At 44.7% G+C, this 20,225-nt stretch overlaps 1 protein-coding gene across 1 annotated transcript in view; it reads left to right on the forward strand.

Moving 5' to 3' along the window:
* Positions 1 to 5,266: 5,266 nt before the first annotated feature.
* The window catches only part of LOC138766387 (kinesin-like protein KIF14), a 55,749-nt gene continuing 40,790 nt past the window's right edge, over positions 5,267 to 20,225 (forward strand). Inside the window, exons 1-5 of the mRNA XM_069943964.1 lie at positions 5,267 to 6,060; positions 7,346 to 7,600; positions 9,919 to 10,006; positions 10,085 to 10,180; positions 12,490 to 12,542. Coding sequence (XP_069800065.1) covers positions 5,267 to 6,060; positions 7,346 to 7,600; positions 9,919 to 10,006; positions 10,085 to 10,180; positions 12,490 to 12,542 — 1,286 coding nt within the window. The remainder of the gene's footprint in view (positions 6,061 to 7,345; positions 7,601 to 9,918; positions 10,007 to 10,084; positions 10,181 to 12,489; positions 12,543 to 20,225) is intronic.

Below are 20,225 nucleotides of genomic sequence, written 5' to 3' on the forward strand. Positions count from 1 at the left end.
GCGGAAAGGCGCCCAGATGTGCGGGTGGACAGCTGACGGAATTCCGCGGACATTGTCCACAAGAATTCCGTAGTGTGAACCCACCCTAAGGGTGGGTTCATACTGAGGAATTCTCGCGGATAAACTCAGCAGAATTCCACAGTATGTCCGTGCGCACGGCCGCGCGCCTATCCACCGGCTGCATAGACACCATTCTTTCGCCAGATAGCGAAATATGCCGGCCCATAGAATGGTGTCTATGGAGCCAGCGGAAAGGCGTGCGTACATACTGTGGAATTCCGCTGAGTTTATCCGCGAGAATTCCTCAGTATGAACCCACCCTTAGGGGTTCTCGCGGGAATGTTCGCTGACATTTCACTTCTTTTGGTGGATAGCAGAATACGCCGGCCCATAAAATGGTGTCTATGGAGCCGTCGGAAAGGTGCACGGCCATGCATGCGGACAGACAGCGGAATTCCGCGGACATTATCCGCAAGAATTCCTCAATATGAACCCACCCTAATTCTTCCCTATTTCTCAGTCTGAACATACCCCAAGCTAGAAAAGTGGAGAATGGTTAACAGTTGTGTGACCAGGAACCACAGTGTCACAGGACTTCATCAGTCATAAAAGCGATCACTTTGTGACTCACAAGTGGCTCTGACCCTGCAGTTGGGAAAAAAAGTCACTTTTTTTCTAAGCCTTACTGCACTCCCATCTATGTGGCTGGGGTTACATTGCAATTACTTAATTTCTCATACATGTCCATTCTTTAGTGCAGGAAGAGGAGGGGCATGAGCCTCCCATAGACTGTCATTATGACAGGGAGGCTGGCGGCATTCCATGGCGGAGAATTCCGCCACTTTTGCTCCGTGTGCATGTCGGAGATCTGTCTCCTTCTTTAGATTGTTTGCATGAATGGTGCTGCTCCTATTCACATCGACAATGTATACTGTGCAATCCATTTTTTTTTTTGGAAACAGATTTTTCTGTTTGGTAACAAACCTTCAACCCCCCTCAAGTCTGTCTAGATGTATGTAAGCAGTTTAGTAAATCTCACTCACAGTACAATATACAGCCTGACTAGTAAGACAGTAAGTGAATCCTCATTGTGCTTACAGTACAGTTCTGCATGAAGAACTGTTAATTGAGATATCAGCAAGTTAATATTCGTCCGTTCCCCTCTTTCAAGGGATCGACTAACCTCTAAGTCAGCAAGGAGCTTTCTCTTATAATTAAATGTAGTTTTTGTGGTGCGATGGGTTTAGTTTTTAACACATTCTTTGCCCTGGGGCCATTGTAAATAATTATAATCTGCAGCACGATATAGCCGGTCCTATGGGAATACAAGAAGGTTAAAGGGACAGTGTATTTCTAACTCTCTATTCCAGCGAGAGTTCCGGTGCAATAGTTATTTCCCGGGATTCTCACCATCACAGGGGCTGTGGGAGTATAAAGCCAATACACAGAAGTGATGTCAGTGCAGCAAGATAGACATGTCTGGTGTGTGGTCACAGAGAGATTTGCAAAGGAATTGCCCTGAGCTGGGATGTGGCAAGGAGCATGCTGGTCTATAATTAGAGGCGAGAGGCTTTCTTCATTGGACCTGAACAACTGAGGATCCTCCCTAGGCGATAACCCTCAGAGCACCTAGAACACTGCCTTCAGCGTAACAGAGATTCATCCCACATGTTGTCTGACAACACAAACAATCAATCTTCTCCCCAAGAAATCTATTAAAAGTGACAAATGGACAGGAGAGAAGTCAAAGAGGAAACGCAGCATTTCCTATAATGTATTTTGTATAAGCTTTTGCTATCTCTGTGACCAGGCATTGCTTGTGTATTTGCTCAGTGTGGATGGTGACCTTCCTCCATCGCATAAATCTAGCACTTTTATTGCTTTTGAAATGGCAAAATGCTACAAAGGATGTAGAGACGAGGGGTATTGGAGAACCGAAGCCACTAAGGCAGGGTTCATACTGTTATATCGTCATTTAAAAAAAAAAAACCTGTGACCTGTCATAGAGACAGACCAAAAGTTTTGATGGGTCCGGGTTCAGACCCATACAGATCAGGAGAAGATGTGCTGCTTATAATTAAGCTCTATGGAGCCCAACTCTTACACAGGGCAAGGAGAGGATGCGCTGCAGCACAGTCTTCTCCCGGCTCATTCTCCCGATTGGTACAGGTCTAAACACTCAGAACCAGACCGATCAGTAGTGGATCATAATAGGGGCGTTTCGGGCGGTAGCCCGGGGCCCTGAGCTCCTGGGGGCCCCATGACCACCCAAAAAGACTTATACTTTCAGTGGTGTACTGTCTCCTGGCTACACTTCTGCCATGATTTGCAAAAATCACAGTTTTTTTAATGGCAATTTTGCACAAATCAGGACATCATTACATTATCTGTCCTGTACTATGAACGGCAGGCTAGTCCTGCCATAGTTGGTGGGGGGGCCCAGTGGGTGAACAGCCCGGGGCCTATGGTAAATTTCAGGGCCGGCGTCAGCACCCGGCTAACTAGGGCAAATGCCGGGGCCCACAGCTCCTCTAGGGGCCCACTCCCGTTTGCTACTACATTTTTTTGTTAGTAAAAAAGAAAAAAAAGTGTAGTAACAAAGGGGACTGGGCCCCTAGAGGCCGCATGTGACAGTTAGGGGCCACGCTGATACATACTGGGGCCCCCGGGCACCTGTCTTCCTTCACAAATCTTCCCTACAGCCGAGTAGGAAAGGACCTTTGAGTGTGTAGGACCTTTGATGATGTCACGGGTCATGTGATCGGACACCTGACCTGATAGAGGGCAGCACGGTAGGCTCTGCAAACTAAGTGTTCTGTATGTGCTGGTCTCTAGTTGTTTTGTGTATAGAGGTCCTGCTGTAATATATATATATATCTATTACAGCAGGATATATATATGTTACAGCAGGACCTCTATACACAAAACAACTAGATATCTGTATCTATCTATCTATCTATCTATCTATCTATCTATCTATCTATCTTCTATCTCTCTCTGTCTCTCTGTCTCTATCATATAAACATGGTGAGACCCCTAGTTCTCCTATATACAGGTCCTGCAGTGATGTTCAGTGTGTATGTATGTATATATATATATATATATATATACACACTGTATATCACTGCAGGACCTGTATATAGGAGAACTAGGGGTCTCACCATGTTTATATATATATCATGCTGGTGCTGCTAGTTCTCCTGTATACAGCTCCTGCTCTGTGTGTGTGCGCTTGTATATATACACATACACACACACACACACACACACACAGCAGGAGCTGCATGCCGGAGAGATCAGGAGATACAGGAGGAGAAAGATATGCAGCAGCCGCATGTTTCTTTTGCTGCAAATCTTTCCTCACCTGTCTCTCCATGATTTGCTCCTCAAAGGGGCCCGCCGAGGCTCTGTCGCCCGAGGGCCCACAAAAAGCTGGAGCCGGCCCTGGTAAAGTTAATCCGCCCCTGAGACCGATCAAAGCTTTTGATATGTCTCTGACATGAAAGTTTTTTTTAAAACAGGTACACTTTAAAGTGAATGTACCAATAGGTACATTGCTTTGGGTTTTTTACATGAACAGATAGGCGCTATGGGGATGCCAGTGGCGCAGTCCTTCCCTTTGGAACTGCCGCCCGGTTCCCGCACAGGGTGCCGATCTATTCCCGAGTACCATTGCACTGGGGGCAGGCCCGCCAGTGTGACAAACCCTCTGTTACATGGCTCCATTAGAATCAATGGGGAGGGGAGGTTGTCACACTGGGGGCTGGCAGACCTACCCTGGAGCTCGTGATTAAAGCGACACCATGCACGGGAACTGGGTGGAGGTTCAAAAAAGGGATGCGGCACTGGCATCCCCTCAGCTGCGTCGGTCTGTTCATGTTAAGAACCCAAGGAGATGAACCTAGAGGTACATTTTGCTTTAAGATTAATGCAGGGTCCATACGGAATATATACACAGGTAGCAAAGTTTAACCAGATATCTAAAGTGTTGTACGATACAACAAACTTAAATTTGAGGTGAAGTTCACACACTGCAGTTTTGATTTGAGACACAACAATGACAAAAACTTTTTTTTTTTTTTTTTTTTTTTTTTTTTTTTTTAAATCATGCAGTGCTATGGTTGCACGTTTATTGCCAGAGCCCCCCCCCCCCCTTAAAGGGGTTTCCCACACAATTTGTTTGACCTTTCTCAGGATAGAGCATGCAGATTTTATAACACCGGGTACTCCTGGTGATCAGCTCTTTGCCTGACCTGCAATATCCAAAAACTCAATGAAACAGTAGCAAGCAGACAGCTCTGTATGTATATTGTGTAGTGGCCATTCTGGGTTATTACACTGCAGTAACACAGCATGGCCACAACACAATGTATGGAGCTGTCTGCTTTTTACTGTGCTTTATTGCGTTTGTGGACACTGCAGCTCTGGCAAAGACCTGATTGGCAAAAGTGCGGAGTGTTGATCAAATCTTTATGACTTATCCTGAGGATATGTTATAAATAAAATCTATCCCTTCTTTTAAAGAGACTGTCTGTAGGTTTATGCTGTCCTATTTAAGATGAGAGCTCTTCTGTCATACAACAAGCCAAGCAAAACTGGAAGTACAATATCGTGCTCGTTTGTTTCTATTGGTACAGTATTCGGTATCAATATGACAAAGATCCCAAATAAAATGTGCGTCAGATCTAAGAAGTAAAGTGGTCAGGGTGTCCTACATTATGTTGACTACGTATGTTATATTCTACAGTTATATAAACACATATTTAAGCGTCAGCCTGATAAACTTTTGTAACACTTCAGGATATGAAGATTGTCCATTTAATTAGGGGAGGTTTATCAAGCATGGTGTAAAGTGAAACTGGCTCAGTTGCCCCTAGCAACCAATCAGATTCCACCTTTCATTTTCAAAAAAGTCTGTGATGAATGAAAGGTGGAATCTAATTGGTTGCTAGGGGCAACTGAGCCAACTCTATACCATGTTTGATTTCCCCAAACTGCTTGGGACCAAGGCACCCTGGTCATAAGTGGGTTATCTAAAGTGTGAAAAATATCCTAGGTCTCCACTGGTATCCATTTTAGATGTCTTATACTAGCCATACCCCTGTGGTCAGCATGAACATTCTAATTTAGTAAAGTGCTTACAGTGAATTCTTGTACTGGCACCCACATTTGGCTACATAATTGTCCAGAAGTCTGTATTTCCAATGATCATACATGGCACAAAAGTGTAATTTTTTTTTTTTTTTTTTTACTTCTCTTTAGGAAAATGTGTGACATTCCCTCTCCGATCAATGATGACCATGAAGGCACCATACCCTTCACTCCAAATACGGGTACCTTTGTTGTGTGGTCTCCTCCATACTCTGTGGCACCCCTGCACAGCTCAACAATCTGTGAAAACTTCTCAGAACCCAGTTCTGTCCGAATTCCGGCCATCGCTGCCACTGAAGAAAGTGCGCCAAGTAAACTTCAGGCTTTCGGCACAATGGTTTCAAAGGCATTTTTTCCTGTAAAATGGAAAGGAACAGATACCAGTCAACCGACTGAAAGCGATAAAGCTTCGGCTTCCCAAACGGGAAGACGTTCCGCCCCAAAAAGGAATCCGTGTTCTGATATTGATGCAGTCTGTCCTGTGTCCAGCAAGCAGAAGCCCCATCAAGGACAGGATGGTTCAAAGATAGGAAAAAGCAAACTACCTCTTCTTAAAAAACACACCAACCCTTCTCTTGTTGAAGAGGACAAGCTAGGAGAAACCAGAAAAAGCCTTACCAGAGAAACAAACAGTGGTAGATCTTCCATGGGTTGTGAACCTGCCACACAATCCAATGTCAAAGATGTCGTACATCAAAAACACTCTACTGGTGGGGTGGTGGAGAAAGTTTCTCTTCCCCGTTACAGTTCTGGCACAAGTGATTACTCCTATAATGATTCAAGTGTTAGGTCAGAAAAAACCCCACTACCAGCTAAAAGAAGCCAGGGAGCCGGTGAGCAGTCGGAGGAGTCCATCCCAGAGAATGCGGCAGTAGTAGTGGCTGTACGCATCCGGCCTCTAAATGATCGGTAAGGATGACTTTGGTAATGGATAAAAGGAAATGTTACTGTGAAAATCAGACCGACCATGACCTTTATCGTTAGGAAACCTTAGCACAGCTGTGATTCATATGACTTCACCCCAAGGTCCCTTATACCGTACATAGCAGTGCAGAAGGAGACCGATGGACTGTGCTGCTGTATAGTACTTGTCATGTTCTGTATGTATAGGGAATACCTTCATACATGTGCCATGACCTAATACACATCCTGTAGGGTATGAAATATGTTAAAAAAAACAAAAAACATTGCCTTGGTATGAAATGGCATAAATGGGGGTATAAAGGCCCCATGCCCAATTTTGGGAACACTATTACAGGTCCATGCAAAACTGAGCACTAATATTGTCCGTTTTTTGATGATTATTCTGATCACACTATCTAATTAAATGGTGCAAGGCTTGTCTGATACTGCTGTTATGAGATCAGAATGAAATTAATGGTATTCCCATCTGAGATCGGGGAGTGGTGGGATAACTTTAAGATACGAATACTACTTTTAAAGAACAGATTTGCCAGCATTGGTGCCCAGTCCACAGTAACCATATGTTGCGCTCCCCTCCCCTCCCCCCCCCCCCCCCTCTTTCCTGGATCTTGAGTATGGGGACCCTTAAATCCCAGCTGTATGGAGCTGCTCTATTTATTCTCTATAGAGCTGTCAAATGCGGCTTTTGGTTCTCTAGGGGCATGGCCCTCAATTGTGGGGCCCCTTTGGAGCCCCCCCTAGGCCCGATCATTGTATCCACTTATATGGTGTATAGGGTATTAATCTAAATGGGAATACCCCTTTAAGTAGAGCTGAGGCTGAATTGGAAAAAAAAAAAAAACACTGGGCTTGATCCCCTGCTAGTTTAATAGTGTCCATTGTCTGATGCTAACCACTTTCTCTGATCAACACAGTAGGGTTTTTGTAGGTCAACTTGATGGACTCGTTGTGTTTTTTTTTTTTTTTAACCTTATTAACTATGATACTATATATTGACTCAACGTGAAAGGTCGGTCGGTAGCCACAGTGGTGTATGGCTGAGCAGGGTTTCCTGCAGTGTCATCATGTCAGCAGGAGCGTCTGCCAGACTAGATGACGTTGAGAAGCTGATGTTGTGTTCTCTCATTTTGATGTGCGAAAGAGCATTCTCAGTTATGTGTAAAAGTTGATTAAAGCGGGAGATGACTATGTGATGTCATCCTCTTGGGGTGTAAGTTTTGTCTGGAGAAAACATTTTAATAAACATTTTATTTTCCTGCTTCTTCTTTAGTGAAATATCGAGTGGACATAGAAGTGTGATGGCTGTGACTGGGCAGAACATATTGGTCAGTCATCCCCACAGCAGTCAGAAGCATTCCTTCCAATATGACTTCTGTTTTTCATTCCCACAACCTGGAGACACTGAACGTTGCACTCAGGAGGAGGTTTACCGACAAGTAGCCCAGCCATTGTTGACCAGGGTCTTCCAAGGGTATAACACGTGCCTATTTGCATATGGTCAAACTGGATCTGGGAAGTCTTACACGTAAGTCAAACTACCCTGCAAAGATATTTCACACCTGTATTTGATCTTGTCTATTCTAAAAAAATTATTGCTATTTCATACAAGTGTTAGGTTGTTTTCAAGAGAATGTGTCATCTCATTTATTTAAGAATTTTTAGTGACATTTTTTTTTTCTCTATTACAAAATAATTCTAAGATCTTGCAGTTTTCATTCTCACTAATGGGGCTAAAACTAAGCTGAGATTTCCTGTTCTTTCAGGGGTGATAAGAGGAGGCTGCTGTAAAGTGATCTGTACAGCATTACAGCGATATGTGAAACCAGTAGATAGAGAAGACAATAGCAGCTCCCTGTGGTATGACCTTATTACAGGGCACCGAGTACTCTCTGTAATGTTTCACATTTATTTCAAGGGGACAGACTGTCTATTGTCGTCTATGTCAACGTGTCTTGCTGTAAAGCATGTCACTAAATGCTGTTAAAAACAGCCTAGGCAATATGGCCGTCCTCATAACCATGAACAAAAATGGAAAAAAAAGTCAGAAAGTAGAAACAAATTACATACAGATACAAAAATTATTTTATTCAAATCAGTAAAAGAAAATTTAGGTGACACATTCCCTTTAATACACTTAGAAGTTCAGGTCCAGGATAAAACAATTTATAGCCAATCCACAGGCTCTCTTACAGAAGCTACCAAAAGTTCATAACTAGAGATGAGCGAACCTCGTGCATGCTCGAGTCCATCCGAACCCCAACTTCTGGCATTTGATTAGCGGGGGCTGCTGAAGTTGGATAAAGCCCTAAGGCTATGTGGAAAACATGGATATAGTCATTGGCTGTATCCATGTTTTCCAGACAACCTTAGAGCTTTATCCAACTTCAGCAGCCCCCGCTAATCAAATGCCGATCGTTCGGGTTCGGATGGACTCAAACCCGAACCCGGTTCGCTCATCTCTATTCATAACCATTGGATCCAGCACCTTTTAATTTTGTGTTCAGCACCATGGATAGCTCTGCTGAACACAGAGCTGAAAGGAAACCTGTAACCCCCGTGCGGGGGTGACAGGCTCCCGACCCCCCTGTTAGATCCCCCTATACTTACCTCATCACGCATGCGCTCACAGGAGAGTCCGATGCCCATAGAGAATGATGGAGCATCGGACTCCCCATTCATTCTCATTGGGCATCGGACTCTCCTGTAAGCGCGCGTGCCGGGCTTCGGGCGCTGAAATCTCAGTCACCCGACCGGCTCAGGAAGCGGGACCCGGCGCGATGAGGTATGTATAGGGGGATCTAACAGGGGTTGGGAGCCTGTCACCCCGGCACGGGGGGTGACAGGTCCTCTTGAAGGCCCTGGATCCAATCATTATGAATAGGGATGAACGTGTGTCTACTGTCTCCAGCCACCTTCAGCCCGCTCAGCCGCTTTGTCTGAAGAATGACGGTCTGCTCAGCCAATCCCTGCCCGTGGTGTTTCTGAAATAAAAGGGTGTTGAGACATTTATTTGACTTATCCTATAGATTATCTGACATACATGATAACATAACTGCAGGAGTTGTCCCCTAAATACATGCATTGAGTGTTCCTAAGACCCCTTTAAATTTTTTTTTTTTGCAATTTGCATAATTCCCATTAAATGGAAGTAAATAGCAATGCATTATAACCTACACTGTTTCTATAACTCACGGATTTAAGCAAAATTTAAAACTGCCAGCTCGGCCAGAGGGGGCTGGAAGATTTAAAAATGATGGAGACCACAATGGAACCAGAATGTATTCTGCCCAACAGAAATATTTCAAAGGGAGAACACCCATGTATTAATGTGTGTGTCGGCACATGCTACAATACATTTTTCTACAGATTTCTCTTGAATCTATGAGGAAAACTAATTATCTGCCTATAACTTTAGAAGGAACAGGCCCCTAGAAGGAACAGGCAAGGGGCCATGTATGATACAACCCAGCAATATGGCTATGTATGAGTCTTATTCTGTGTATATGTAACATATATATTTTTGCACATAGTTTGCTTTATGTCCACTATTATGTAAGCTTTGTGTTGGAGTAGCGTTGAGAAGAGAGACCAAACTGTCCGAGTTCAGCAACGTTCTCCAAACTCTTGGCATTTGATTTCCGGTGGCTGCAAAAGTTGTTGGATGGCGCCCTGGGGAGTCCTGTTTTCCAGGACTTTTATGGCTGAATTTAACCTGAAGCCACAAGGTGTCAAATGCCGCGAGTTTGGAGAACGTTACGGAACTTTAACAGTTTGGCCTCTCCGCTTAACATCTATCCTAGGTGATCCCCAAGATCCTGTAACATGTTTCTGTCCTGTATTTAGGATGATGGGGTATAATGCACACATCGGTATAATCCCAAGATTTTGCCAGGAGCTTTTTGACAAAATAAATGTCCTGGATCAGGAAGAGGTAAGAAGTAATCCAGATGCCTACTATATGCACAGCTACATTATCTGGCCGCTACTTACATAGTATTTCAAATTACAGGTCAGCTATCATGTGGAAATGAGCTATTTTGAAATTTACAATGAGAAAATTCACGATCTGCTGAGCTCTCCCAGAGACGCCGGACAAAAGATAGCTGTAAGTGGATGTAGTGATATTGGGTTTGTGATGTGAATCCATACAGAGGGGAAGAATTTTATATGAAGATGAGCAAACTTACCATAAGTTACGCTCGGCATTTGACTGCCGATGGTTGGAAAAGATGGATGCAGCCTGAGGACTGTCATAGGTTACAGACTGTACAAATGATGACCATTCGGTTTCTTCCATTGACACAGCTGGAGTCTTCTGATTGTAGTGTCGGCACCTACTTACACTTTATCCCACCTATAGTGCACCAAACGGTGGTATGCGCCCCCTGATGTTTCTACAGTATAGTTGGAAGAGAAAAGTGGTAGGTAGTTTCCTCTGGTAGGCGGACTGATACCCTGCAATCCAACCCCCTGCCAGGATTAAGGGGGGTGAAAAAAAAATATTTTCTTTTTCTGGCTCCCATGTAGTGCCCCGGAGTCATCTCTTCCATCTTGTCTCTCATCATATGCCCTGCACCAGGGATATCATTGTGCATAAGGTTATTAAAATTAAATAGGTGTTTTCCCTCCAGGTGGGTATTGGGCTACTGGTTGTTTGAGGTGCCCCATAGGGGGATGTGGAGAGAGATCGGGGGGGCCTCAACCATGTTCTTAGCCAGAGCCCTCCAGACCATTCCTTAGTAAGGAGAGATATGAGAATAGAACATAGATATAATCATAAAAGAAATATCTAGAGGTATATGGGTCAGAACTCGGGGAGGTGCATCCCATGGTAAAGAATTAATGTATTCCTCAGGAACAATAGATAAGCAAGAGAAACAAAGACATTTTCTTTCACAAAAAAAAAAAGTATATCATTGTGCACACTTGTCAGGAAGCTCAGATGCTCTCAGCCTCTGGTAGGCCAAAGCCGTAAAGCTGACTTGCCTACAGAACTGATTGAAAGGGTTGCCACAGGCTCTCCACACCATCACAGCTTGCTTGCTTGTGTGTCCTAAGGAGGAGCTTACAGTTGAAAGCTGTGCTCAGCCAGAAGAAATTTCTTCTTCTTCTTCTTCCCCCTTTGGGTGGTTCCAGGCCCATTTTACCATCTCCGTAGGTGCATCACTATCCATCAGGAGGCCCCCATACATCTTTTATGGTAAGAAAGCAGTTCAAACTATTATGTAATATACCACCCCAAGGCAAATGAGAAGAGGGCTTGACAAAGTCAACACAGTGCCATGTGACCTCATAGACCTGCAATGTGTGGGACTTAAGACCTGATTACACGGGCCGACTGACTGGAGCAAACGAGCGCTATTAGCGATTTGTTTGCTCCTCGTTCCCCGCTCGCTGCTGCCGCTATTACTCTTGGCAGCAGCAAGCTGGTAAGTCTATGGGGGGGGTCTGCCCGGATGATCGTTGATTGTTCAGGCAGCCCATAGCCAGGGCCGTATTTACCACTAGGCACCCGTGGTCCGGTGCCTAGGGCAGCACCTTGCAGGGGGGCAGCACCAGGGACCAGGGGGACAGAAAAAAACAATTTTTTTTGTTTTGTTTTGTTTTTATTTTTTTTAGTTTCCCTCCTCTCGTTCAGACTTGCTCGTAAATCTGGTGTCTTTTCCAGGGGGGTGGGGGGTATGGTGGTCAGGTCTGGTATTGCCAATAGGTGCGTGTAGATGGGGCGTCTTCAGGTTTAGTGCCTAGGGCAGCAGCAGCTGTTAATACAGCCCTGCCCATAGCATACAGCAGCGTCTGCTGCCGCCACTCCTATTCCACAGGGCGCCGGCAGCAGATCGTTGCTGTATGTCGTTTGTCTTTCAACGTGTTTGAAAGACAAACGACGCAATGATCAGCTGACATGAACGATGTCGGCTATTCGTTACTGTCTATTGCACGGGAAAATTACCGGCCATAACGGCCGATAATCGTTCTGTGAAGTAGGGTCTTTAGTGGGGATTTGCAATGGTGTGTATGGTTACATTAGGCAGAACCAAGAGCAGCTAAAATGTCTTTTTCTCCATGCATCTAGAATCACAGACAGGTTGTTGATTTCATTTTGGGAACTTAGTAAAGCTTCAGGGTTGTGCTACAGTGATGTAACTAAGATGTAACTGATACTTATAATGCGGTCCATCGTATTGACGACAAGGATAACCTTGCATGCTGCGTTATTTTTGCTTTCAAGTTTAGAAGGCAGTGTGAAAATCTTAGATCAAGCTTCACGAGAAAGTGGGCTTCCAACAGATCTTGTGGAGCAAACTTGGTATCTGTATTGTACAAGATAAGGAGGATTATTATAAGTTAATTAAGTCAAGACTAAAAACTCTGCTCATGTTTGTAACGCAATGTAACTTCTTATCTTTGTTCTAGCTAAAGGTACGTGAGCACCCAAGATATGGCCCATATGTGGATGGTCTTTCTAAGTAAGTAAAATTCCTTTAAAGTGAATGTACCACCAGGTACATTACTTTGGGTATAATACCTTCATGGATCTGTGATGATGCGTGGATGTCAGTGTTGTGGTGCTGTTTTTTTTTTAAACTGTTCGGTTGCCGCACAGCTCCGGTCTTCTGGAGTGTCAGAGCACTGGGGGCAGGCCCGCCGGCCCATGGTGTGAACATCTCCCCTCCTCTCCAGCTCCATGTGTCACAGAGGGTAGGGGGTTCCGTCACACCAGGGGATGGTGGGCCTTCCCCCAGTGCTCTGGGGTGGGCCAGTATTCTCAAAAAGAACGACACTGTGCGCAGGAAGTGGGAGACAGTACTGGGCGATGTACCTGATGGCACTTTTGCTAAAATACTAATTTTCCTTTCACTGTTTTTTTTCTTTGTTTCTCCCCCTGGGACCAAGAAAGATGTATACATGGCCTCAGGGGTGGATTAACTTTACCATAGGCCCAGGGCTGTTCACCAAGCCTAGGCCCCCCCACCCCACTTTAACTATGGTGGCACTAGCCTGGTGTTCATAGTACAGTATAGATAATGTCATGATGTCCTGATTTGTGCAAAATTGCCATAAAAAACTGATTTTTTTTGCAAATCATGGCGGAAGTGTAGCCAGGAGATAGTACACCACTGAAAGTATAAGTCTTTTTGGGTGGTCATGGGCCCCCCAGGAGCTCAGGGCCCCGGGCTGCCGCCCAAAACGCCCCTATTATAATCCACTACTGCATGGCCTTTCTGTTCTGTTCCTACTCTACTTTATCTAGTTCTCCCAGCTTTATAACCCAGGTGCAGCAAAAACATTTACAATTTGTATTGGGTGATGTGAAAAATAGTCATACTCTTTGCCCCTATCCCCATCCGCTTATTTTCCGACTATTCCAGTTCCCACCACTTGTCACTGGTTCCTATGAAGTTGACCCAATATTAAAGGGGTTATCAAGCAACTGAAAGACAGAGCTAGTTTCTTCTGAAAATAGCACCACACCTGTCCTTGGGTTAGTTAGTTAGTTAGTTAGTTAGTTAGTTTTATTAAAGTGAATAGAGCAAAGCTTAAAGCGTAACTATAACATATTTTGACCATTCAGTTTTAGTTAGCTTAGGGCATAAGAATTTTTGCAATATACATTAGTAACCTAAAATGAACAGTTTTTTAAATACAAGAAGCATAAAGTCCCCATTAAGCTGTGTTAGCCTCTGACTTATTTCTGCATTCCTGCTGGACACGCCCCCTCCCTGCAGATCCGTACTTAGAGTACAGACTCTGACAGCAGCATCAGATAACAGCCCTGACACAGAGAAACATAAACAAAACCTCCTCCCTCCTCCCCCCTCCTAGCAGCAGTTCTCCCCTCTCCCCTCACAGAGGTCACTAAGCAGAGCTGAGGGTGTTGTGTTTGAGGAGCAGCGCAGGGGAAGAGCTGGATGGAGGGACAAGTGTATCCAGTGCCACCATGACTCCAATGTACTGCATGAGGGAGAGTGGGTGAGTCACTGAGGGGACGACTACAAGTCCCAGCACAACACAGCTGTAGTCCTTCCATAGTACATATAACATTCCCTATCAGATGTCTGCAGCAGGTGCTCCCACCTCCATGGCTGACATTATCGTACAGTGTTATGAGAGCAGATGACTGTATCTAATCCCACTGTGTGTGATACCATCTGCTGGAGCTCTGTATCTAATCTTACATTGTGATACTGTATGCTGGGGCTGTATCTAAACCTGCTATGTGTGATACATCTGCTAAGGTGTTGGTCAGTGAATGGAGGGACGCAGCCAGGGAGATGAGGGATAGGCCACGCCCCCTTTTTCTCAGCCAGAAGAAAAATTCATTTATTCCTCTGAGCCAAATAACTGGCGATATCTCAGCGAGCGCACAAGCTATCAACGCAGTCTAGGGCTCCTTTTAAAGGGTAACACATGGGTTTTTTATTTGAGGAATTTAATTTTTTGGCTATTGAAATTATAGTTAACACTTTAAATACCACACACAACTAGAGATGAGCACAACTCGAATACGCTTGTGTCTGTCTGAACCCGAGCGTGCGGCATTTGGTTAGCGGGTGCTGGAGAAGATGGTTGCAGCCCGAAGGCTGCCTGAAAGAACTACCTAGGGCATGGTCCTCCAAAATTCGGCACTCCAGCTGTTGCAAAACCACAATTCCTATCATGCCCGAACAGCTAAAGCTTTGGATTTGGCTGTCCAGGTGTGATGGGAAATTCATTCAACTTCAGCCGCTTCTAATCAAATGCAGCATTTGTTTAGCGCCGCACTACCCCTTTAATAGAACGAAGCTGCAATCTATGGCGTAGTGGTGGTCCACCTCATTCAATGACTGGTTAAGTGATCAGTTCTTTTGGGGTCAATGCATCACTGGAACCAGAAAGTGGTGGAGACCCAGAGTGTTGGATCGGCAGTTGTAGGCGTTAGAATCCCCCACCTAGTGCCAGGTTTGCCCACAGATTATTCATGGTGGTCCCAACAAAAGGTCACATGTTTGATTTGTTACACTAGTCCCTTAACAATAAGCAGAACACCCATATGTCATCGAATCCCGGTCATATTCAAGAACAAAAATAACTGGTCTTGTATATGGCTTTTGTTCCTTCATTGATATATATTTTCTTCTATGTACTTTGTGTTATGGAATATGGCCAGTGCATATAGTTAGTATTATTGTTCCTCACCTGAGATGTGTGGCAGCTGCCTCCTGATCCGTATAAACCTTTTTCAAATTTGTCAGTGTAACTTCATCTGATAATGGGTGAGATCACAGCAGCGGAGGTGTGATAATTGTGAGGGTAGAAGACTACATCCATCTCCTGTTACAGCCCCTCCCTTCTGCCTTGTCAGGCCCAAGGCTTTGACTCTCAAAACTTTTTCTTTTCCTTTGTCGTCCTGCACAGTGTGAATGACCACACAAGCCTTAGGATACAGTCCGTTTTGACGGGAAAAATTGTGTTGCATGCTGCAAATACCATAGCAGAACTCAAGGGGATCTCTCCCATTATAAGGCTGGTTTTCATACACAGAATGGTCGGTCGTTTTTTACGCAGTGTGGACATGGCCTTACAGGTGTATTGTGTCCAACAGTCCCGGCCTGACCACAGGTTTCCTGCCCCATAGATTCCTGCAATGCTAAGAATTTGGCACATTAAAGGGGTAGTGCGGCGCTAAACATTTATTCGCACGGGGAACAGATAAGTGATGGAAGACGCAGCTACATTTCGGGGTCCTCCCCCTTTTTTTTTTAAAGTGATACTAGTAAGTGCACCCTCCACCATATTTATACTATTAAGTAATCAGAATCACGTGTCACTATAGTCTTAGACAACTGTAGAGATGACTACATATATAATAAATATTTCACCATAAAAAATCTTTAGTTACAGACATGTCACTTAAATATATATGGTAAAATTACTCAATTTTCTTACAGAAATACAGAAAAAATAGCATATCTCGTTCAATCCTTTATGTTGTAAACAGTCTAAACTGTAAATCCAGTAGGTCTCTTTTTGTAACAACCTACATTTACTCTCTCTGCCATTGTTACCATATAGATTCTTCCAAAATCAGCCATTTAAAGTGACTCTGTTTCCACAATCTGCCCCCCCTCCCCCCAAACCACTTGTACTGTCGGATAGCTGCTTTAAATCCAAGATCTGTCCTGGGGTCCGTTTTGCAGTTGATGCAGTTATTTTCCTAAAAAAATAACTTTTAAACTTGCAGCCCTGTGTCAAATTGGTGAGGCCTAGAGTGCCCATGCCCTAGGATTGCAACACCCCTACGTCCCTCCTCCCCACCCTCTTCATCATTAGGAATGCCCCTAGAACAATTTCTCCTATTCATCACCTGTGTGAACACTGCACATGAGCTTATCGTTAAGGCACCTGTGTAGTGTTCAGGTGATAGGAAAAATCCTGCCTGGGGGCATTTTTAATGATGAGGGACGGAGGGGTGTCGGAATCCTAGGGCATTGGTACTCTGGGCCATGCCAATTTGGCCCAGGGCTGCAAGTTTAAAAGTTGTTTTTTAGGACAATAACTGCATCACCTGCCAAACAGACCCCAGGACAAATCTTGGATTAAAAGCAGCTATCCAATGGTACAAGTGGTTTGGGGGTCAGATTATGGGTACAGTCACACTCTAAGGTCATGTATCCTATGATTCGCTTCATGAAAATGCTTGGCCACAGATGTTTCTCCAAACAGTGTGAAGACCAGATCCGGTGTGTCCAGAAACGCTGTGGTGATGTCTATATCTGTATCTTTAAAACAATTACACAGACAAGGCACTACTTCATGAAAGTGAAAATAAATAAATGAATGGGTGCTTAACCCTAATATGGCATGGATAAAAGCAATAACCAACCATAAAGGACAAGCCATACCAAAAATAATTGCTGGCACTTCCTCAATAAATCCAATACACTAAACCATAACGTAAGTGAATAAATTCAGACATATAAATTTGGCATGTCTTGTCCTTTGTGATTGGTTATACAGTATCTGTATCTTTGTGGACTGATCTGTATACTTTTGCATATTTGGCAACAATGAGACTTTAAGCAAGAAGAAGGCGTGTGTCTGATGTCATTTTTTATTCCCGTATGTGTGCCACCTTCAACTGTATCTGCATCCTCATGGGCCACTTATGCCATTTAGTGCAGCTGCCATTGAAGTGTACCTGTCGTTATAACTTTCAAAATCTAAATCGACAGTAGATGTAATATTAAGCAAGTTTGTAATATACATTCATGATTGTTTTTGTTATGTTGTAAAACAAAGCTGTACTTACCAGAAATTCAGGTCCAGTCTCCTGAAGGCAGATTATCTGACTTGTGCTGGTTGTAAAAAAAGAGACTAAACACAGGACAGTACAGGCTGGCCAGTACAGAGAGTCACAGCTTAATGTGTCTTATCAGTTGCATGACTGTGAGCGCTCAGATGACCTGGGATACACAGGAATACTTTTTGTTTGTTTTTGTTTGTTTTTGTTTGTTTGTTTGTGTTTAGAAGAAAAGTCAGAAAAGGGGAAGTGTCGTGTTTTCCATGATAATTAAAAATAAAATAATGGGGATGAGGAAGAGGAGGAGCTAGGTGTGTTCCTCTGCTCACCTGCCACGCTTGCATGAGAGCTCCCAGGGCTGAATGACTGCTGGGCCAGGTGCCATGAATTGCTGAAGCCGGAATAGGCCGAGCGCTGCTGATGAGGAGTGTGGGGGAGACGGAGTGCCGTGGTGGACTAAGCCAGGAGAGTCGGCCAGACGCTGAAGACTGCGGCCCCCGCAGTGAGAGGGCGGGAGGGCCGCGAGGTGCCGGAGAGCGCCTCTGTCACCCGAGGCAGTGGTGAGAGAGCTGCAGAGGGTGACTGGCGATTTCCCCAAACTGATTTGAGAGTGGGGTTGTTCCTGCAGTGAGAGAGCGGGAGCGACTCACGCCGTGAGGGGGTGGTCTCCGGCCGGACGAAGGGCTGCGGAGCAGCGGTGAGAGAGCTGCAGGCAGCCACGAGGCTGAAAGTCTGGCCTCAGCAGCGAGCGTGGAGGATCTTTGGCGGCTGGGAGACTCGGCTATCGGCCTCCCCCTCTCGGGCATATGAGGACATACGGCAGCGGCCTCGGCAGGAGGTGAAGACAGGTGATACCCTCTCAAGAGGGAATAACGGCTTCTTTTATCTGACCGTGTCTATCTAGTGAACTGTGTCGTTTTGCTGATTTTTTTTTTTTATTATTCTGGGTCAGAGCCATTTAAAATCTGTTTATGTGTTAAGTCCTGGGAGCAGCGGAGTTACAAGTTTATGCTATGTTTCCCATGCTACGTGGACTATGGCACTATGGTGCCTCACTTTGCTAAGTGAATTTCTCTCCCTCCCTCACCTGAGAGTTGATCCAACAGAACTTGTAGAACAGGAGCAATAACATAACCTCGCAGCCTATGTATTTGGTTTATGTACTGTGCTCTTTGTCATACTCTCTATGGTTGGCAAAAGAGAAGTTTCTTATCCTTACTGGATCCTGTGTTGCCTTCGTATACCTTGCTGGAAATATTAAGCCCATAACTTTCTTGTATAAGTGGGAACCAGAAGCTCGTGTTTGCTGAACCCTGGGTTGTAACTCAATATCCTGTTGAGGATATAAAGTGTAAGATTGACTTGCAGTTGAAGATCTGGACTGCATTGAACTAAGAAGGGGCTCCTCCCCCATAAAATGGTGGACTTCCCTATGTGCTTGGCCCGGGAGGGCGAAGAGATTTGAACGGTCATCTCTTTTCTGCTTAGTCGAGGGTGGATAGGCGGACTGATTTTTCTATATGATTGCATGACATATCTCTGTGTTCTTTACAGTTCTGGGGGAGGGAAAGTGGGGAATGCTGGTTGACGAAGATCTGGTCTGGGACTCTGGGCTCGTATCTATGTGTGTTACTGGAGACGAGAACAAGAGACCTAGGTGATCTGTGGGTACTGATTTAGTGGGGACTCTGGGGTCGGATCTTAGTGATTTACGGGACCCGACAACAAGAGACTCCAGATAGGGATTTATCAGAGGAATTTTTTTGGGGACTCTGTGGTCGGATCTTAGTGCTTTACTGGACCCGAGAACAAGAGACTTCAAAACAAAGAGTTGTTTCCTTTTGCCTGGTGGTTTTGAGTACTGCATTCGGATGGATAAAAGGGGAGGGAAAAAGGGAGGGGGTACCCCGGGGAAACCCAGTAACAAAATGGATAAGTTTCTCTCTCCTGGTCAGGGGGCAAGTAAAAGTAAAACTGTTATTACAAGGACAGCTGATGAGTCCGCTTCGGAAGAGATACCAGGAGGGGAGATGGAGGAGGTAGATCCTTCCTCGGTATTGGGAAGAATCTTGGGAGTAGTGACAAAGAGCAGCAGCACTTTGGAGGCACTGTCGGGACAAGTGGGAGCCCTACAGCATGATATTGCCCTTATCAGAGAAGATGTTAAGAAAATTAGGGATAGGTGTACGGAAGCTGAGTCTAGGATTAGTACAGCAGAGGATGACATAAATAAAATCAAACAGGAGGTGGCCTCATTACTGGTCAGTAATAAAGCACTGAAGGAGAAGGTGGTGGATTTGGAGAATAGATCCCGCAGGGCCAATTTGAGGATAATAGGCATCCCAGAGGGGGAAGAGAGAGAAGGTGCATGTGAACTTATGGAAAATTGGTTGAAGAAACAATTTGCGGGTGGTCTCTCTTCCCTCTTTGCGGTGGAGAGGGCGCACAGGATTCCAGGTAGGGTTATTGTGGGTAACAACCCGAGAGCCATGATTGTTAAAGTGTCACTATCTAAGGATAGAGATGTGATTTTGAGGAAGGCAAGGCAAATGGAGGATTTGCGTTATAACAATGCTAAGGTTGTTATTTTTCCAGACTTCGCGGTAGAGACACAGAGAGCTAGGGCCCAGTATTTTGAGGTTAAAAAATCGTTGAGATCCAGAGGTATTAAATACTCCCTGTTTTTTCCATCTAGACTCAGAGTGGAATGGGAGGGGAAGGTTTTGTTTTTTCAGTCGGCGGAGGAAGCAAGAAAATGGATGGATACGCAGGGGATAAATTAATGAGGGAGTATGAAGCTCCCATAATATGAACTGTTTTTTATTCTAGTGTTTTTCTTTCCCCATATTTATATAAGTGGGATAGGTAG

Source organism: Dendropsophus ebraccatus, chromosome 10 (genome assembly GCF_027789765.1).
Source record: "Dendropsophus ebraccatus isolate aDenEbr1 chromosome 10, aDenEbr1.pat, whole genome shotgun sequence".
Taxonomy (NCBI): domain Eukaryota; kingdom Metazoa; phylum Chordata; class Amphibia; order Anura; family Hylidae; genus Dendropsophus; species Dendropsophus ebraccatus.